Genomic DNA, 20868 nt, shown 5'->3' on the forward strand with positions numbered 1-20868 from the left:
CTCACTGAAGGAAGTGTTCTGCCCTGTGACTCACAATGTCCCAAGTTGGAGACAGCACCATTTCCTCACCATCATGGCGGTGCACTGCTTCCCTTTCTTGTGATGCCAGATGGTGGACCTGAATTTTCTCAAAGTCGTTCTGTGTGGCCTCACCAAATTTCATCCATGCCAGAGTTTTTGCTTGGCAACCATATGAGCTGCTTTACACAGACCTGGACTTTTCCAAATATGAGCCCTTTAATTCCTGTTGTTTGGTCTGGAATTTGCAGTAATTTTGGGTATCAAAGTACTGCATGAGTACATCACAAAAAATATTGTAAAACCATCTGTCCTTTTCCTTCCCCTTCACATTTATGTGCCACCTTTTCTCGGTCCATCACATAAAATCCCAATAAAATATACCAAAGTCATTGGTTGCAGTTTAAAAGACAAAACTCAGTGTGTGAATATTTCTACAATCCACTGTAAGGTGAAAATTGTTTAACTTTCTAAATTCAATTCCACTCTGTGAGTCTGAAAGAAGCAATCAGAATGACCTTCGTATCTGTTCTCTGCTGAAAGTGAGGCCTCAGGGGATCCGAGTTTACCCAACATCACCATGGCAGCCACAGCTTCTCCAACAAGGTCCGATGTTCTCTTCCGAAATGATTTTCCAACTCCCTATTGTTCTTAAAATTAAGTCTGTGCTTGCTTTGTTCAGAGTGTGGCTCTTAGCAGCACGTTTAGTCTCACTGGTGTCCCCCGAGCTACACATAAACATTGGTATTTTATTTAAAATGCTGCTCCATTTCATGCATGTTAGGACAAAGCGTACCCGTACAGAGTGGAATAAAAGCATTATGGGCCGATTTTACAAAAATACTAAACAGTACACTTGAAATCCCTGAAAAGCTCAATTATAGTCTCATCTTCCGTTCTCCCAAAGGGCAAATTGGAGCCCAATTCAAGCTTCTCCCATTATCTGTACTTAGATTTGTTTTGATAAGATGAATGTTTCAGGATTTAAAGCCTCTGCATCATCTGAGTGGGTTCAGAGAGAGGGGTTTAATTTTCCAGCTCTGGTTTTGAACCCTTCGTTTTTTTTGTTTTGTTTTTTTTTGCTTTTTTCTGTTGTGAAAGGTTTGAAATAGTTGAAACCTTCAAGGGTTTGTGAGGATTACAGTGTTGTAAAGGGCCTTATGGTTGTTACAATGCAATGAATAGAATGGGTTTTGCAAAAAGCTCCATGAACACTCTTATTGAAATGTTCTTGAACCCCTGAAAAACTCATAACCACATTCTCACATCCTGTTTGGCTGATCTTGTTTCTTTTTGAGGGCTTTTGTTTTCCACGTTTCCGGTAACCAAACAGCCTGAATGGAGCATAGAAACAAGCTGTAGCTCGGTGAATCAGAAAGAGGACAGCATTTACCCTTGGTAGTAGAAAGAGTAAATTAAAATGTTAGTTTGATCTCAAGAACGGCCTGAACTTGCAGAGCTGAGATGCACACGAGGGCTGAAGGTGACATCGACAGGCCCGCAGACCGTCCAGAGGGCCGAGGGCGACTCCGTGACTTTGGGTTGCAGCTACATGCCGAGCTTATTGGACACCGGAGAAATTGACATTGAATGGTCTGTGCTCAGTCCAGACACTACCAAGAAGGATCAGATGGTAAGATGCAAGATGATGTAAAGAATCGTCCTGAAAGCAACAAAGCACTCAGGAAAACGATTCTTTTCTTCTTATTCATTTTTGGTTTTACATTCTGTTGAGAAAAAATATTAACTCACTAAAACCTTAAGTGCTTTATCTCAGTACATGTTGAATATGAGCCCCATGTGTTTGTTCAGCTTTTGCATGCAGCTGGAAGTCCAATCCATCACAATCTTTCTTTTAAACTGCCTTCCTCTCTCCAGGAAGCATCTCTGACACTGAATCCAAGTGGATTTTAAGAAATTTGGCTAGAAAATCAAAAGATTTCTCCCTATTAAGAATCAGAACACAAGCAGCTGTAAAAAAAAATGTTGAGTGCAAATCCTAAAACACTGTAATTTAGCCATTTTTCTGCTTTTAAAAAGCTTGTCCTGATGTGAAGTGGCTGTGCTTTCATTTTAATACCCAAAGTCAGTCAGACTATGGTTATATTTAAAGTGCAATCAATTTTCACCAAAAAAGCAGAAGTTTCCAGATGAATTAAAACAATTTTTATTTATTACAAACACAGATATAGTTATAACTTTAATTTACCAAAATAAAATGTTATTTCACATTGTAAAGTTAGAAGTTTGCATGAAGAAAAAAAATCTGAAATTTACTGGAATTATAAAGTTAGTTTATTTCTCTGCATTTTGCAGATTTATGCATTTCTAAGATTTGAAAGTAAAATATGGTTTTAGCCAACTGTAATAAATAAAACATCCCTCTTCTGAAAATGCAGTTCTGTGAAAAAGAATTAGATTTCATACCGATTCCTTCTGTTTTCGTGTTTTGGACAACTTCCAGAAATTGATTTAACCGTAAATTATGTTGTCTGCCAGAAAATCAACCAGTTCCTGACCCACAGCTAGAGAGAATGCTCTTCATGCAGCAGGAGATTTATCAAAAACACATCTTAAATCCAGCCCTTAAGTGACAAAAATAGAAGGTTTCAAAGTGACTTCATCAAAGTCTTTTCTTAAATTCAATTGGGATGACTTAAATAGACCTTTCATGAGTCAGAATAAAACAAGTCTGCAAATGGTAGTGGGCCAAAAGTCATTCACAGTGATTCAAAATATGTATGAGTTTATTCAGCTTGTTGTTGTTTGGCATGAAAAGTAAAACGGATAAATATGTTAAAGGGAGAATATTGATAAAAATCTAGGTGTAAAAATGAGTGGAGTGAGTACAACCATTCAAAAGATTCATATAAATATACAAGTAGATTTTCTTCCAAGCATTTGTTTAGTCGTGACTTTGAAAAACCTCAACAACGCAGATTTCTGAGAAATAACAGTTTGCATGCTTTTCTAAAACATGAGTCGACAGGGGCCCTTCTGCGCATCTAAAAAAGATTAGAAGGAACACAGCAATTCACAGAAAGTCATTAGCATTCCTTTTGGGACGTGCGTTCTGACCCACAGATTTCCACGAGTGTTGAGATTTCCCAGCTAATTAAGCAAAAATGTATTTTTATCTAGCTGAATTTTTTCTCCAGCTTGTTTGACTGGCACAGGGTGAACACTGGGTGTTTCACTGCTGCTTTGTGAGAAAACTTCTCCCTGCTGTCTGGTTGGAAGTGTGCCAGCATGAGCGCAGAAGCTGGACTCCACAGTGAACTTGCAGTGAAACTTGAACAATGAGCTCAGAGAGCTTCGAGAAAGAGAAAGTTACAGTTCTGCTGGGATTTACATCTCTAATCAAGTGTTGTTTTTTTAAAGCTTGATTTAATGTTTCTCTCGTATTGTTTTCCAGCTTCTGTCGTACACCGGCGGCACCGAGTACCACCATGGAGGTCCTAGAGTTACTGAAGGCTTCAGCTTTGCTGCAGGCGATCCCTCCAAGGGCGACGCTTCTCTCTCCATCGCTCAGCTGTCACGCAACCACACTTCTACCTACCAGTGCAAAGTGAAGAAGTCGCCTGGGGTCGACACCCGCAAGGTGTCACTGGTGGTTAAGGGTAAGACTGGACACTGACCTGTCACATGGCTGCATTATTTATGGGAGTCGCTTAACAAATAGAGCTTGAGACAGGGTGAAGGAAGCGTGTTTTAAGATGTCACAGCGCTGCTCTATTGGCAGCTAAAAATACAGAAATGTTCAGCCTCTTTGAACGTTTTTCTGCGTGTTTTTCTGGGAGTTTATGTGACGAACCAACAGAAGTTCATCTATCATGTGAAGTGAAAATGATACACAATGAACAGGCAGGTTAACTTTAGCTAACTAGCTGATTATGTTGGTTTAAATGTCTTTTAAGAAGTTCCAGTGACCTTAAACACTTTCTTTGGGTCTTCCAGTAGTACTTACAGTTACTGCTGCAGAACAAGCTATCAAGAATAAGAAAATACAAGATTTTGACCTTTCTTTTTGGAAATAGAAACAATAGAGGTGTCACGACTTACCAGTGGCATTTGGTCATTTCACTCAAGTAAGAGCAGAACTACTTTAACCTACTTGTACAATAACAAAATGTATCTTGCGATCTGATCCAATATTTAAAAAAATCTAACTGGACAGACAAAAATATGAAGTTCAAATATGAAGTTCAAATTCTGGTATTTTTAATGCAGAAATGAACAAAATGAAATTCTGTCACTTAAATATGACTGAGCAATCACTTCAGTAATTATCTGCCTGTTTACTTACATGGCAAAAGCAATAAGTTTGCAATTCCATAAATTTTAAAGCTCTTGGTGTCATTATTGGTTGTGAAGGACTCAAATGCAGGCAAGAGGCAGACATGATTGTTTGAGGGTTGATCATTTAGAGGTAAAAGGAGTGGCTGCTAAATGTAAAACAGTCTAATTACTAGATGTGGAAAAAAGCTGACTGAGAACAAAAAGTTAGGCAAATAAATATTTTTACTTCCTAGCAGCTTGCTGAGCTGCTTTAATGTACAAAAGAAAAGTAATTTGGTATCAGCTGGTTTGTTTAAATGTTCCTGTCTGCCTCCCTAACAGTGCTAAAGCCAAAAACGTTTTATTTTATCTCTGATGCCGTTTAGTTTCTTACCAGCAAATGCCACACACAACCCAACCTGCTGGAAATGAAGCCAAGATAACTTACGTGTTCAAATGTTATTGCAAGTAAAAGTTTAGGAGAGATTTTTATTTTCCAAGACGTACCATTTTCGTTGCTAATTGTAGCTCCAGGTAATTTCACTTTTAACTTTCTACTTTTTAATTGTACAACAGATGCTCTTCTAGGATGCTTTGCGCCAATTTAAGACTGAATGATGAAAAATAAATTAAAACTTTTAAGTTTCAGGAGTTTACATACTGGTCAATAAGACACGTGGCTAGATGTGCTAACAGTTAGCTTATTCTAAAGCAGGGATAAATATTAGATCAGTAGAGAGTTTATTTTTGCTTTTTGTTCTGCCATTTTTCCTGCTGCTTGTAAAAAGTTAAACTTTATTTATAAGCTTAAAGGCAACAGGCAGCGGGACTTTTGGTGCTAAGGTTGTGCTAATAAGTCCAGATGGAAGCAGATTCCCGATTTTTGTTGTTCTTCGCTCTAATTCTGCTGTAAGTGACCTTATTATAAGTAAATAATATTACTGTATGTCACATTGAATGTTAGTTAGGAAAGTTCTTCTGTTTTGGTTCTAATATTTGCTACATGAATATATTTCTATATTTATCGCCAATTTTGGCAGGCTGAAATCTTATCAAGTCCAAGCAGACCATTCCATTTAATGGTCCAATGAATCTGATAAGCTGGTGACAAATCAAAACAAATGTTTACTCACTTTGCAGTTCACAACTGTAGTTCCTTCTGCATGCATGATGATGAAAACAATCTTTTAAAAAATGATTCAAACTTAATTAGCTAGTGTTTCCTCTTTGGGTGTTTTGTTCTGCCTTCGTCCGAGGCAACATTTTGGAGACTTATTGTAAAAATAACCTTAATAAAGCAATACCTAGTAGGGTTATAATGTTAATTTTATTGTGAAACTTTAATACCAACTAAAAATCAATCCCAAACTTCATCAGCCTAAATATACAAAAGCATAAATATTGACATTAACATTGGTATTGGCCAATGTTGGTCTTTTTTTTTTTAAACTTATCCATATTAATCAAATTACTAAAACTGGGCTGATAACTGAAAACTGGGATTATTCTCCTATTGTTGCCTTTATCCACCCACACAAAATGTGAAAAATTGGCATTTCTTAAATAGTTTTAAAATCTTTTCAGCAGTGCTTTGACAAATTAAGACAATAAGACAAAGAAAAAACGTCAGGGTCATGAAAATATCTATATTTTAAAACTCAGGGACACAGTCATTGAGGGAGAATATATATATATATATATTTTTTTTTTTTAAGTGCCTGCAACGATGCTTTGAAGTGACCTTGGATGAGAGCAGCTATTGTAGGGAAATGTTCAGATCTGAGGCCTTGGCTTTTCTATAGTTGTACTAATATTGCAGTCATCGCCTTCTCTCATTCTGACCTTTAATATCAAACTTGTAATGAAAGGCTTACAATCTGAAGAAAGCACTATGCTGGTAACTTACATAAGCAGCTAGCAGTTTCAAAGAGACAGCGATGAAAGGAAAACTGCGAGGTAACGACTCACTTCACTTTTCTTCTTTTTTAGATTGTTTTATTTTTTAGAAATTGATCCTAGATTTGATTGGAATTAAATTATTTTTAAGCTGCTTGGTATTATTTTCAAAAAAGAGGGCTTGTTCATATTATTTTAATTCAACCAAACTACAATTTTGTTTGGATTTGTTTCTCTTTTCCTTGTCAGAAGGCACTATTTAGTTCATTGAGCATATTTCAAAAGGTATTGCTTTATTTGCTCTCTTTTTCAGTCGTTCCCCTTTTTATTCAACACGTCAACTCACCCTGCCTGTAAATAAAATAAATGCGACAGAAATGGCGATGCGGGAAATACCCCGATGGTTTTGTGATTGCAGTAAAACCATCTGTGCCTCGCTGCTGGCTGGAAGGAGGAGAGCTGGTCGGTGGAGCCGTTTCTCTGCACTGCGAGTCCTCTGAAGGATCCACTCCTCTAACATACAAGTGGCGGAGAGAAAGCAAAGACCCCATGCCTGCTGCTGCCACACAGGGTAAGTCTGACCTCTGTTGATGTCATCTTGTTACTGCACATCAAAGTGTGTGTGTGTGTGTGTGTGCGTGTGTGTGTGTGTTTGGAAAAGGAGGCACTGTGTTATTGGATCCTCTGTGCACAAAATCGAAGGACCCATTGTCTTCCTGACTCCACAATAGCTGCCTATTAACTCTCTCCTAAAAGGGATTTACTGTGGTTTTTACAAATTATTGACATGATGAGTCATCCAGGAGAAAAATGAAGAAGTAATAATTTGCACTCTCGAGATGAGCGTGCAATTATTTTCCGTGGACTTTGGTGCATTAGCTGCATATCATTGGCATTTTGTCCCGATCACAGATTTAGCGAGTTGTTCTTTCCATTGTTTGCCACAAACTACAGACAGTGGCTCGCAAAAGTATTCACACCCCTCGAGTCTTTTTTTTTTAATATTTGACGCTAGAATCAAAAAATGTGTATTTTGTTGAGGTTTTGGTGATAGACCGACACATAGCAATGCACAAACCGTGTTAGCGCTACCACATAAGCTAACGTTGACAGTTTTCCTTACTTCCGTTACCAGGGGCTGGAGTGGAGGGGGCACAGCCAATCAGCTTTAAGGAAAATACGTCACATTTCCTGGATTGGCTGCTTTAGCATTTTAGTGTATAGGCATGGTAGCTTCAAAACCTGTTATATATATATATATATATATATATATATATATATATATATAAATCTATGTCTTGCGAATACCTGAAGGAGCCACTCTAGAAATAAAATTTAGGTGTGGCTCCTTTACTCTGTTACCTGTGAATAAATCCCATTATTGACTTCACAAATTTGACTCGTATTGAAGAAGAACGCTATTGTTGGAAGAAACCTGAATTTCTTTCTGCACTTTTTGTCACAAATGAAGTAGAGATATTCTGATGGATGCAACCTTAACATCTAAGAAAAATGCAGAGATGACACTTTTCAATTGGAAGAGGCAAAAAGTAGCAGAAAAAACCTTTAGGAGGCTATCAGAGACAGGACAAAACATGCAACCAGAGATTCAATGAAATAATCCAGATTAAGGAATTACTACAAAGCGCTCAATATAAGGTCTCCCTCTGCAGCAACAGTGTTGTTTGTCTGAGCACGTGAGCCATATAAAAATTATTTTTCATCACGTGGAGGGGCGGAAAATGTAAATTGGTACAAATCTGAGCAGTTTACAGGGAAGTGGTGTTGTTTTCTGGATTAGATCTCTGTATGTGGCAATGTGCGTTACAGACGGCTCAACCGGGGAGTTGAGAATCAGCAACCACACACAGAGCTTTGCAGGGATCTACCTTTGTGAGGTGAACAATGCTGTTGGAGCCGAACGCTGCAGGATCAGCCTGAGAGCCAACAAGCGTAAGAGGAAAACACACACACACGCACGCACGCACGCACACACACACCTGCATAAAATCATGCGGGGCCCCTTTTTGATTTAAGGTTCCTGTTTTGTAGCGTTGCCGCAGCCTCCTCATGGCTCCACTTCGCTTACATGTGGCGCTCGGGGGACATGAGTGCGTCACTCTTAATGACGGCAGTAAGAGGTTGCTTTTAATGTCTAGAAATAACTGTATTTATGTAATGTTCTTGCTTGTGTTTCATGTCAGTGTCTCTTTGCTGCTGAGTCACAAAGTCACTGAAGAGTAAAGCCAAAATGAGCCTGCTTCCTGTCGTTTATCTGCCATCTTCTGCAGGGAAAGGTAGCAGCAGAAAAAAGAAGAAAAACCTCCATTTAAACTACAGCAAATAACAAGACTGTATAGGAGGGAGTTCAATAAGTCTATTAATACACAGAAAGCTCTGACTGAGGTGGAGAGCATGGCTGTGTCTCTGTGGGGATGAATGCAGTGGCTGAGAGCTCAAGTAGGTACGCTCCGTGATTCAGCCTGATATTTCAAAAAAAAATCATCTCTTTTGTATTTACACTCTAGTGAAAAAAAAACACATTGTTTTGGAATCTCAGTCTCCTGCCTCCTGAATCGTGGAGCGAGCTTACGACGCTGACATCTTGTCGAGTCCTTGGCTCCTTGACTCAGCGCTCAGATTTTTGGCTCCGGGCGGTGAATGATTCATTTTCGATTCAAGCGCAGGCTTCTGTTCCAGACCAGAGGTTCCGGCCCTGCGGCTCAGGAACGCCGCCAAGGGGTTTCAGGATAATCACCAGGACATTATAGAAAGAGTTTGCCGCATAGCGTTTTTATTTTTTTCCCTCTCGTACGTCTCTGTGTCTCTTCTGATCATCGTTCCTCTCCAAGCTATGGGAACATCTTAGATAAATAACACAAACTGAGGTGAACATGTTTTTTTGTGAGCTGTATTATGGATTAAGACTTCAGCTCATCCAGCTGCACCGGCGTAACCCAGGGCTGCGTTCTCACCCCACTCTTCTTCTCTCTTTGCTCTTTTGAACCTCAGTGGACCGTCTGAGAAACTCCTGAATATCACAGATGACAGCACTGTTTTGGGCTAATCCAAATGCTAACAGTATGGTCAGAACCACCTGGTGCTAAACTAGTCAGGACTGTGGAGATGATGGCGAACTTCCAGGGCTCACTCGTCCATACGAACACTGTGGCTGCTGTGAATCACTTCCTGTCCCTCTGAACCAGTTCGCTCATCCACAAAACAGAGCAGGACCAGACTGTAATGAACATTTACGTCTGTGGAGACAGGTTTAGGGTCAGGAAAAGGGCAGCGAACATATTTGCAAACCCCACACATGCTGGACACCAACAGTTTAGAGCTTTACTTTCAGGATGGCGTTACAGAGCAGAGTTTGCAAAACGGAAAACAGTAAATAAAATCCAAAGTGAGGAGATACATTTTGTTTCAATTGGATCACTTCTAGGTTTTCCAAAGTGTCTGAGTTGTTAGTCATATTTTGTTGTGAAGATCTGAAGGGAGAAAACGATTAACATATAATCACTGAACATGCAGCGCTGAGTGGTTCAGTTTGTGGAGCGGCGCTGCATGTCTTCCCTTTTCTCTCTGCACCATTTCCTGTCTACTCACTGCTCAATAAAGGCCACTAGAGTCTAAAAGTATTTTTTTTTCTTTAAATAAATGCTAAACATGAACAGATTTTTTAGAGACGTTTTTCTTTTCAGTTTCACAGTTTATGAATCAGTGTTTTTTTTTTCAATAAACGGTTCTGAAATGATGTGTGGACAAGAGTGTTTGAGCTCAGTGGTTGTTGGGCTGCATTTCCTCTCAATAGGTCAAATACAACAACCGTCAGCTCTGAAATAAATAAATAAACTGTATCTGTATGTTCCAGATTAAAATAGATACATCACTGTTTCACTTAGAGATGAAGATCCTGAAAGATGGTGAAAATATACTAATTTATTGACTTGCTCTGTAATGTGATATTCAGATTATTAACTTGTTACTTCATTACTCTTATTAGAATGAGAGAAATTTAAATCAAACGGTGAAAACAAAACACGTTTTTCCTCCATTTTGTAAAAAAAACTGAAACCAGCAGCCCAGTTGAAATTGAGCTGCTGTCACTGGGCTACTTCATTTTTTAGATGAAGTCCAGCCTTCTAAATATGTAAACTATGTGGTTAAATTCAGAGAAATGTTTAGATAAACCATTAAAAGCTAGAAAGATGAATATGTACGTTGTGCATCTCACCAGAACTGTGTAGTTCCTGTGTTACATTTATTTTCCGCTGCTGCAGCAGACCTCCAGCTGTGCAGCAACAAACATCAACAGACCCAATTTAGCTATGAGCCTGAGATTTCTTAGCAAGCAAGAATGACCGAGGTGGAGACAAAGGTGTAAGATTCCTGAGAACGTGTTTCATTCCAAACATCTCTGAGCTGCGAGACGTCGCACCACAAATCACCTCAAATATCCTCTTTGAATACCTGACATCCATTTCAGCGCCATTAGACGCTTTGATTAGACGAGAGAGAGAGAAAAAGATTAGGGGAAGTGAGTTTCTATTGCCTAGAAATTAATTTCACAGCATCCAACATCAGCAACAGATGCAGAGTAAAAGCAGTCTGATAGAATAAATGTGTTTTACAGATCCAAACAGATCTGCAGTGATCGGGGGGAACGTTGTGGGCTCGCTTCTCCTCGTCTTCATCTTACTGGTGTTTGCTGGGGTGCTGTACTGGAAGCTGGAGGACAGACGCCACCATGATAGGGAGTTCTCCAACGAGATCAGGTAAATCCTCGCAGCTCATAGAGGACTTAGAAGCCGAGTTAAGAGAGCCGACAACTAAAACTTCTGCAAGAACTCGACGTACCCTCACTCCTCCTCCTCGTTCTCGTTTGAAACTGAAGAAGCTTTGTGAAGTCGAGATTGAGTAAACTTTCAGATCAGAACAAAAAATGCTGATTAAAAACATCAGAAAAACCTGAAACACTCAGAAATAAAGCAGCTCTGAAAGAAATTAAAACCAAACATCAGGCAATTAGAGTCACGCAGGAGGAGTGAGTAAATCGCAAACACACATGATGAGAAAGAGAAGTGGCTTCCCTGAGGAAAACAATAATAGTTTACCTCTTTAAACTGTAAAATATATTGTACAACATTTGGCAATGTACAAAGAGAGATGCATGGTACCAGGTTGTAGCATAAAATGCAAAAAAATGCAGGGTGATGTAATTAAGTATCAGATCATAAATTGGTGGGAAGCCAGTATAATAATAAATTACATACATGTCTGATTATTTATTATTCAGATCTCACTAAAACCAAGCAAACCAATCAAACTAAACCAGAAGGAAAGTCACAAATAGCAAGCTACGCCTCGGTGTATAATCTGCTGGTGTATATATACCAGATGTACCCAGAGGTTTCTGATATACACACAGAAAAACATCATCAGACACTCACTGACTAGACACAGACTTGACATTGGAGACCTTAGAGGCTGCAGAAGACTTGAGACGACCAATATCATCCTATAAATCTGCACTGCATTATGTTAGTCTATCGCATTAAATCACATTAAAGATTTTTGCTGCAACATGACAAACGGTGAGAAACCTTTTGCCAACACTTCCAAGTAAGCTACTTGTTGACTTGCAAAGCTATTTTTGCAGCATTTCATTTAAACCCTGAATATAAAGTTTCACTGGTCTGCAGATAATCTAACTCCATTTCGGCGTCTCGGTTAATTGTGTTGCTTAAATGTAAATTTTCTGTCTGACGCTTTGGCTTGGTCACGTTCCCCCCTCGGGTTTCTGCCTGACGCTTGCACCGCACTGTTCTTTTAAACTTTGGAACAAGATTTGAAAGAGACATTCAAATTCCCCCAGAGAGCAATAAGAGGACGTTCCCAGGTGCTGATTACTAATTGGGAGCTTAGCAGCAGATTTGTACAAACGTCCCGACTGCTCCTCTTCCTCTGGGTACGCCTCCACAGCTGTCTGTGTTTCAGCCACTAAAAATGTGTGATCGAATGTTTGAAATGTTCTCTCTCCGACTCTAAACTCTTTATTACACTCCATTTCTTCCTGCATTACGACTGGGTTTGAGACTCACTGTGCATTTGTGGATAAACATTTAGCGCTGTGGTTGAGTTCTTTGCAGCCCTAAATGTCAATTTCTGTCCTGGCTTCTGAAGTTTTTCCGTTTCAAAGCCAGTCCTTAATAGGCTGCAACTCTCTGCTAAATGTAAATATTGTTTGGGCTTTTTGTTTGGTTTCTAATCTCAGCTGGACATTTACCACATGCTTTTATTGTCACTAACAATAAAAGCATGTGCATGTGTAGCATGTAACATATTTGAGAACTCTTATTGGCAGAATTGGTCATGTTTAATGACGTTGACTTAGTTTTTAAGCACATTTCTCAAGCGATTCAAGGTTTTCCACAAGCTTAATGTTGGCCTGCTTTCTCTGGCATTAAAGAGGCCCACAGCATGATGCTTCCAGCACCATCCGCGACTGTCCTTATAGCCTTTTTAGGGTTTGAAAGCCTCACATCCTCCAAACGAGTTTCTTTTCCTTGTGGGCAAACGGCTAAATGTTCATCTGCACCTTCCTGAAATGTAAAGCGAGTTTCTCTGTGGAGAGTTTTGTTCCAGCAGCTCGAAGGTAGAAAAACTCAGGGTGTTTTAAACAGCAACATCCAGCCAATGTTGACTGCTTTGTTCATTATAAAGAGCTTAAAGCGATGTTCAGCCCTGCCAACAGAAGTTATCAGATTTTTTTCCCCTCTCAAAATGTGCATTATCTCAAAACGTATTATTGATATACTAAAGCAAACACTTTGTGCTGGTGGGAACCTTGAAATGCCATAAACATGCAAGTTTGCTTCCATTAAATTCTCATCGTCGGTTTTATTTACACAATAGTCTGAGTGAGCGTTGATTCAGTTTTCGGTAAACATAATTCCTTCGGTTAATCCCTCAGTAAAACCCGACATATTTGCGTCCTCAAATATTGTTGACATTCCTGGAAAAGATGCGAAGAGCAGCTTTAAAATAAACCTTCCAGATTTGTTTCTTGCTGTAGATCTGGGCGACGTGGTGAGCGTTCAGTTCGACACAGATCTATCTTCCCTGAAAGGCTTTGCTCTCCTTTGTTTTCCAATTTCTGTCACCACAAGGGAAAAACAAGTTTACAGTTACTAAATTAGACTTCCTGGAATTTTAGTGGTAAAATATGAATAAAAAGTAATTTCTTACTAATTTAAAGTGGCAGTACATAAAATCCACATTCTTGAGCTTTACATGATGCTATAGTGTTATTCTTTTATCAACAACATACCTGGAGTTACAGGTTTTTCCATGAAACTCCTCAGAAATGCCGTTTCCAAGCTGAACTTCCACTTCAGAGACCAACTCTCCTCTGCAACTTCCCCACACGGCTCCTCCAGACTAGCGGCAGCAGCTATTAGCATACACTTGCTGAGTTTGTCATTCAAACTACCAGTTTTTAAGTGAAAAACTAGTAAAAACGTTAAATTCTAGAGGAACGTTGTTGTGATGTCATGCTGAAGGCATCAGAAAGAACAAGAGCTTCTTAAAGAGACAGAGGCCCAAAATCAAGGCATTATATTGATTGTGTTATGTGCCTGGAAAATACATAATACTGCCTCTTTAACACTTGTTCTTATACTTATTTCACAGTTAGTAGCACCAATGAACTTTTAACTTCAAATAATAAGGTGAAAATGAAAAATGCTTCCATTATATTTGTTTCATATTAATTGTCAGAGGTGGAAGCTGATCTTAGTTGGTAGTGTTGCTGCCTTGCAGCAAGGAGAACCTGGATTCAAACCCTTTCTGCGTCTGGGTTCTTTCCGGGTAATCTGGATTCCTCCCACAGTCCAAAAACAAGATGTCAGTTCAGCTAGTCACTTCAGTTTGCCCTACGGTGTGAGTATATGCATGGCTGGTTGTCCTGTGTTGTCCTGGACTGGCTATCTGTATCCCATAATCACTGGAGGTGGGAAACAATTTATTAAAGCTTTGCCCCCCCCCCCCCCCTAATTTATAAATCTATTGAAATTAAAGGCTTTTATGATAGTTTTTTCCACATCTTTATAATGATCTCAGGGTTAGCCATTTCTACTTTTTCTGATTAAACTGGCTCTGTATATCCGTCATACTTCGGGTAACTCCAGCAACGAATAAAATGAGGTTTATATTTTATTTGAGCAGAAAAACCTTAGATGTGAAAGCAGCAGTAATTCTAGAGGAGCTCAATAAGCTCTCCTGTAAGGGGTGTAATTTAAGACTAATGGATTTTATTCTGGAAAGACCTTTGTGTTATTAGCACAAATATCCAATTTAACCTTTAATAAAATGCAATTTGCTGCCATTTTGAACTTATTACCTGAGTTTTTTGCGTGCTTGTCCTCAAAATTGGGTTTGTTTACAAAGTAGATCACAAATAAACATCACGATGTAAATAAGAGCTGAACTGAGGTGAAATGAGTTATTTAAGTTCGAATCAATTTGTAATTAACATTGCTTGAGTGAAGACTGCCGCCGTTTTCAGTGTGTCTTTACGGATTTCCACGCTTAGCTACAGCAAGCCATTGAATAAGATGATTAATTTAATTACAGAAAGTTTTCAAACGAGGAATGCATTTAAAATCTCGGCGTTTCCTTTCCCAAGGGGTTCCCTGCTGCTCTGAAACGCCACAGAAATAGAAATGTACGACAATGAAACGCACGGCTGCTCAGAGGCGACGATCTATAACTGACCCTACATTTGACATCTCTGGAAGGGTTTCTCCTTTTGCAAATAAACACCGTCTCCTAAAACCTGCTGCACTCTATGGAAAAAAAAAGAAAAAAAAGAAAAAAACACAAACAACCCACAGGCTTTCAAAGTAGACACTGAAATGTGAGACCCATCGGTGTGGGAGGACAGCGTTGTATACAGGAAGACGCCGTCCTTGACAGTGCGAGCGTGTGGACTTGCCCATGTAAAAGAAGTTCAGTTCTCCTTACAGTAAAACCGTAGAGAAAAGCCTGGGATTACAGGAAAGTTTCATGAGAGCGAGACGGGTCAGCGACACTTGAATTGGTCCAAATGAGTTTCACAGCGCTAATTCCAGCAGTTAGCCATCAAAAGAGGCAGTAATAAAACAAAACCTTTCTTTTAAGTTCATACAAGTGAGGTTGAACCTATTAAAAACCAGTGTTGTAACCATGGAGACGAGAGCAGCTATAAGCTATATGACTCAGCCGCAACAAGACAATAGACAAATTCAAGCTGAAGTGTGATCACAGAGTCACATCAGCCCATTGACATGAATTTCACATTCATTTTCACAGAGTCGGTGCATTTCAACCAGTTTTTGTCAGGATTCAAGGTGATGCGGCTTTACTGAATTTTAAAAATAAGAACCCAATGTAAAGGCTTGAATTTCTAAGACACATTTTCTGCTCCTCATTGGCTCAAAAACATACGTACAACCACACTAATATTTAGATTGTAAATTCCTCTTTATTTACACACTTTTGACATTAAATCTGAGTGTATATTTTAGAACTTAAAATGGTTGGTTTCACATTTTCAACAAGTCTAAGATCAGAAGCTAAATGTTAGCATGGATTAGCGATGACAAAATCTGTTTTCTTGTGTTTTTGGGATTGTTCTAATTGTATGTCTTTATAAGAGCATCACAGTTTGCAGTTTTACTTCTGCTCGTCAAACGTTAAGTTTTCATGAAGGTGAGCTTTCATTCTTATGGATAGCTTATTGTTAAGCTAACTGAGAAAGCTCAAGCTAACTTTAGCGTAGCAACATTGATATTTGTGTTCAGCTATCCCCATTCAATGTTTCATATTTTCTGTTCTTTTTATTTAAAATGATTTTCTTTTTTTATTTATTAAAAGTACACATAAAGTGTTTTGTCCTGGTTTTTAACCAGGAAGGGGTTAATTTTATATTTTTAAACTGAGCACAACAAAATGATGTTTCCCACTGCAACAAAGATAAGAGAAGGTTAACCGGGTAAACACGGGGGCTGGAGAGCCAAAACAATCAGCTGAAAGACACTTTATTCAGCTTTATGAATGCAAAACCTGACGTGGAAAATAAAAACTGCAGCCGATTAGCTTCTGTGACTCTGTGTGGTGGATTTAAATAATTTATTCGTTGATTTTTAGATGTATTATTATTTGAACTGGAAAACAAATCATCAAATTTATTTTCTGCAACTGAGGAGCCAAAATAAAAATGCTTTTTAGTGAATGCTGCATGTACGCTTAGTGGTTTTATAACCAGCCCAGAGAACAGAACACATCGACATAAATAACTTCACCAGCAGCACGAATAAAAATGGAAATACTCTGGTGTGAACCATAAGCCATTTGATTTAATTTTGTGAATTTTGTTTGTCAGCTCTGAATTATTCCACGTTACACAAAGAATCCCAAATACCACTGCCAGAAAACCCACCTGGGGCAAGAATTTTCCGTCTCGATTCACCAAAAAGAGTTCTTCTACTCCCAAGAGCTGGATTACAAGAGAACATAGAATGAAATCAGTCAGACGTTTTAACTGAAAGGTAAAAAAAAATGAATCCAAGTCAGTTTTTGCACCTTAACTGAATGCAAATGGAAAGTATCTGCTAAAAGTAACCAGAGTGAATACTACACTTGAGCAGAGGAGAAATCTCTGAAACTAAGCTGCTCTGGGACCAGCGTTCAAACATGCTCTCTCAACTATTGTTTTCAGAATAAAGCTAATACTGTGGGAAATGCAGGCACAACTAAGGGCATAAATTTAATTTAAATAAAACTATCTGGTAACACTTTATTTGAAGGGGTTTGAATAAGAACATGACATAACCCCTGTCATGAACATGAATAAGCCTTCATGAATATTCATGACTATTGTCATAAAGCGTCATTCGGTAAATTATGACACTTTTAATACAAAGTTGACATTATTCAAAATGTCTTTGTTATGACAACTTGACATTAACCAATAAATCATTACTGTTTAAACTTTACCTTTAATAACATAAAGTTACCTGATTTTTAAAGTGCAATCAGTAATACTTTTATAACAAATTTATATCAGTAATGATTTCTTGGTTAATATCAAGTTGTCATAACAAAGACATTTTGAATAATGTCAACTTTGTATTAAAAGTGTCATAATTTACCAAATGACACTTTATGACAACAGTCATAAATATTCATGAAGGCTTATACATGTTCATGACATCTGTTATGTCATGTTTATGACAGGTGTTATGTCATGTTTATGACAGGTGTTATGTCATGTTTATGACAGGTGTTATGTCATGTTTATGACAGATGTTACGTCATGTTTATGACAGGTGTTATGTCATGTTTATGACAGGTGTTATGTCATGTTTATGACAGTGTCATGACAGTCTTATTCACACCCCTTCAAATAAAGTGTTACCAACTATCTCACATGAAGCAAGACCTGTTGGCAAAAAGCTCCAATTGTTACATAGTTACGAAGAATCCGATTTGGAGCAAATTTAGTTCTGCTCAATCAATCAATCAGGTCCAGTTAAGAACAAAGTAATAAATAAGTAATAAAATTTGAAAAAAATAAATAAAACTAAACAACGGTTCCAAACAATAACTTTGTCCAAGGAGTTATGGGGTCACAACTACTTTCTTTTGAAAGAAACAAAAATAAAATAGACAGTAACTGAATTCTAGGAGACACAGCTAAACACAAATATACTGAGCAGGGTGTACTTTCTATGGGAAATAAAAAAGTACACAAAATAAGCAGCAGCAGCTCCATCAGTGGCTTCAAAGAAACGCATAAAAGCACAGAACCGTTGGATCCAAAGTTTTGTCCTGAATGTCTTTATCCTTAAACGAGATGAAGCTCAGAATGCTAAAACCGAGATTTTAACGGTAGCAAAGGACAAGGGTAAAGTTACTGCCCCTTCGGTGTCGAGTCAGTAATCTTCATGAGAAAAAGCTGGACCTTAAAGAGTCAGCAAGAGAGGTAAATCGATGATCATCTCAGCATCTCTAAAGGAAAAAGCATGAAATGATTCTCAAACGAGTGGGTTTGGTGCCTGTGTTGTGAGATTTAAAGGTCTTTTGTTTTAAGACATTTAAGGACGTTCAGTTGGAAGCAGCAGCTTTCTTTTGTTTCTGTCTCCTCAAAATACTTCAAGCTCACTTCTTTCTCCTCTTCTTCTTCTTTTATGACGTTTAACAGGGAGGACGTGGGGCCACCCGACAGCCGCCCGGTGAGCCGGCACACCGGTCCGCAAACCGCTTACAGCTGGGCGGATCAGAACGATGTCACCTATTTCACACACAATCCCTCCAGCTACAAGCAAGGACAAACATGCAGCGGTACGCAGCGTGACGCTGGAGGACTTTAACCTGGACACTGCAGGGCCGTTTGGACAGGAAAAGAATATAGAGGGAAGTTAAATGTACATGCAGGGCAAAATGTCCAGTGTATCAGAATTTTAAAAATAGCAATAAACACATTTTTGACACTTTAAAAAGTGTAAAAAATATATATATATATATATATATATATATATATATATATATATATATATATAAATATATATATATATACATATATATACAATTTATCTCAAGCATTTATTTCTTGTAATTTCGATAGCTATGACTCAATAGAAAAACCCAAATCCAGTTTCTTAGAAAATTTGAATATTATGTAGGAAAAATGTTAAAAAGTACAAGAATGTTGAGGCCTGCAGCATCATATGTGGGGTTCACAGTTGATACTCTTCACAAGAATGGAAATTTACAAGCTGATAAGCATCAAAATATGAGAGGAAAGTTTAGTGGAAGAAAAAAATAGTTGGAAAATGGTACATTAGCAATAAGAGAAAATATAGCCAGAGAAATCAAATCTTTTGAATTTAATATATAAGTATGTGTGCAACGCATCCATATAAACGAAATGAACGTAAATGTCTTAATTGAATTGCTGAAGTATTTCTCGTGAGGGGGAAAAAAAGTATTCACGCTTTAAATCAAAAGAGATATTTATTTCATAATAGACCTCATTTGGAAATACTCAACCATTTCAAAAAAACACGATCAGGTGTTTCATTTTTTCTGGGATGAACTGACAGGAGTCGACATATCAACAGTCACATGCAATGGGTTTTTCTCCACCTTGTAAAAAAACAAAACAAAAAACAAAACAAAACGACTACAGCCCTGACGATCAGCCGCCTCCACCAACTCTCCCTGGTTTTCTCCAAACACAGCAGCCCTGTTTGTGTTTTTGAACCAACACTCGAACGTTTCCAGAGGAGTCCGATCCGCTCGGAGCTGGTGTGCTTCCTGTTTGCATTTCCATCCTCAGAAATCGTAGAAACTGAGGCGTTTCTATAGATTTTTGCTGCAAAAAGTATGGCTTTCACTGTAGAGGTCGGCAAAAAATAATTATGGAAACTCTAAAGAATTGATTCAAATAAAGGTGCAATAAAAAAAATGCAGAGAAAAGCAACACTAATTGATTGTGACGTGATTTTAGCACCAGGAATCGACTGGGACCAAAACAAAACATGAAGCACATCAACTGTCCCAGTTTTTGCTTTCAGGGGAAATGGAGAGCCCTGAAAATGAATTCGCCACATAAACATGTTGATCAGAGTGAGGTTAATGAACCGTGTGAAACAAATAATTAAAAAAAACAAACAAAAAAACAATTAAGGCAAGGTAGAAAACTCAAAGCACGGCTGGATTTGGCTGCTGCTTCGCCTCTGGAGTTCAAAAACAACTTGTGATTCTGTGCAGGAAACGACGAAGGAACGATGCGTACAGGTTTAGAAAGCGTGACATTAGGTTTGAACGTCTTTCCCTTTTTGCATCCCACAGGACTGTGACACCTCCACAGATGTGAGCTGTGCGTGTGATGGGCTAAACCCCCCCACCAAACAAGCTGCTTTGTGTGAGTCCATCCAGTCTGGAGTTGATGTCTAAAGTTGGATCTGCGCCGCGCAGCCCCGTCAGTAAAGTCCTGTGCTTGTGGACGAACCGGGAGCCTCTTCACTTCACCGACTGATGCGCCACCGTTTTTTTTTTGTTGTTTTTTTTTCTCAAGGCACCGTACTGTACATTTCTATTTAATGTGTGTGTACATGAGTGTGTGTGTGGGTGTGTGTATGTGGGCACATGCATACACGGAGAAGTAAAAACCAGTCCACAAAGTCGATTCCATCCACTGGTGTCAGCCCACAAGGCATCACCATGACAACTAAGGCAAAAAAATCTCTTGACGTGAAAACACCGCTTCGCTTTTTTTCTCTCTCTCCTTATTTTAGTTCGTCTGATCCGACTCCCCACAATAATCATTAGTACTGATAATAATCTCTATTCAATAAATTATCTATACTGTACAATTAATTCACCTGGCACAGACCTGCAACAAAGGGGAGCGTTTTTCTTTTTGCAAAATAAAGCTATCGACAAGAAGTTCCTGCTGCGTCCTCGTTATAGTAAATTCTCTGCTGAGCACACGGAGGCGGACACACAGCAACGCAGCTTTTTTCCTTCCATGTATAGAACTTAAACAGGACACCTTGCAAAAAAAAAAAAAACAAAAGCTGATGCATAATAGAGGGATGGGAGGGGGGAAATTAAGAAACCGAGTAA

At 38.6% G+C, this 20868-nt stretch overlaps 1 protein-coding gene across 1 annotated transcript; it reads left to right on the plus strand.

Annotated features, from left to right (window-relative positions):
* Positions 1-1453: 1453 nt before the first annotated feature.
* Positions 1454-20852, plus strand: vsig8a (V-set and immunoglobulin domain containing 8a; the record flags this gene model as incomplete). Its single annotated transcript, XM_015032389.1, has 7 exons — positions 1454-1651; positions 3434-3638; positions 6611-6763; positions 8023-8145; positions 10829-10970; positions 18440-18579; positions 20092-20852. Coding segments are annotated over 7 exons (969 nt in total), but the record flags the coding sequence as incomplete, so codon positions are not given.
* Positions 20853-20868: the final 16 nt, after the last annotated feature.

Source organism: Poecilia latipinna, unplaced genomic scaffold, assembly GCF_001443285.1.
Source record: "Poecilia latipinna isolate Pla-1442-1.1 unplaced genomic scaffold, P_latipinna-1.0 Scaffold238, whole genome shotgun sequence".
NCBI lineage: Eukaryota > Metazoa > Chordata > Actinopteri > Cyprinodontiformes > Poeciliidae > Poecilia > Poecilia latipinna.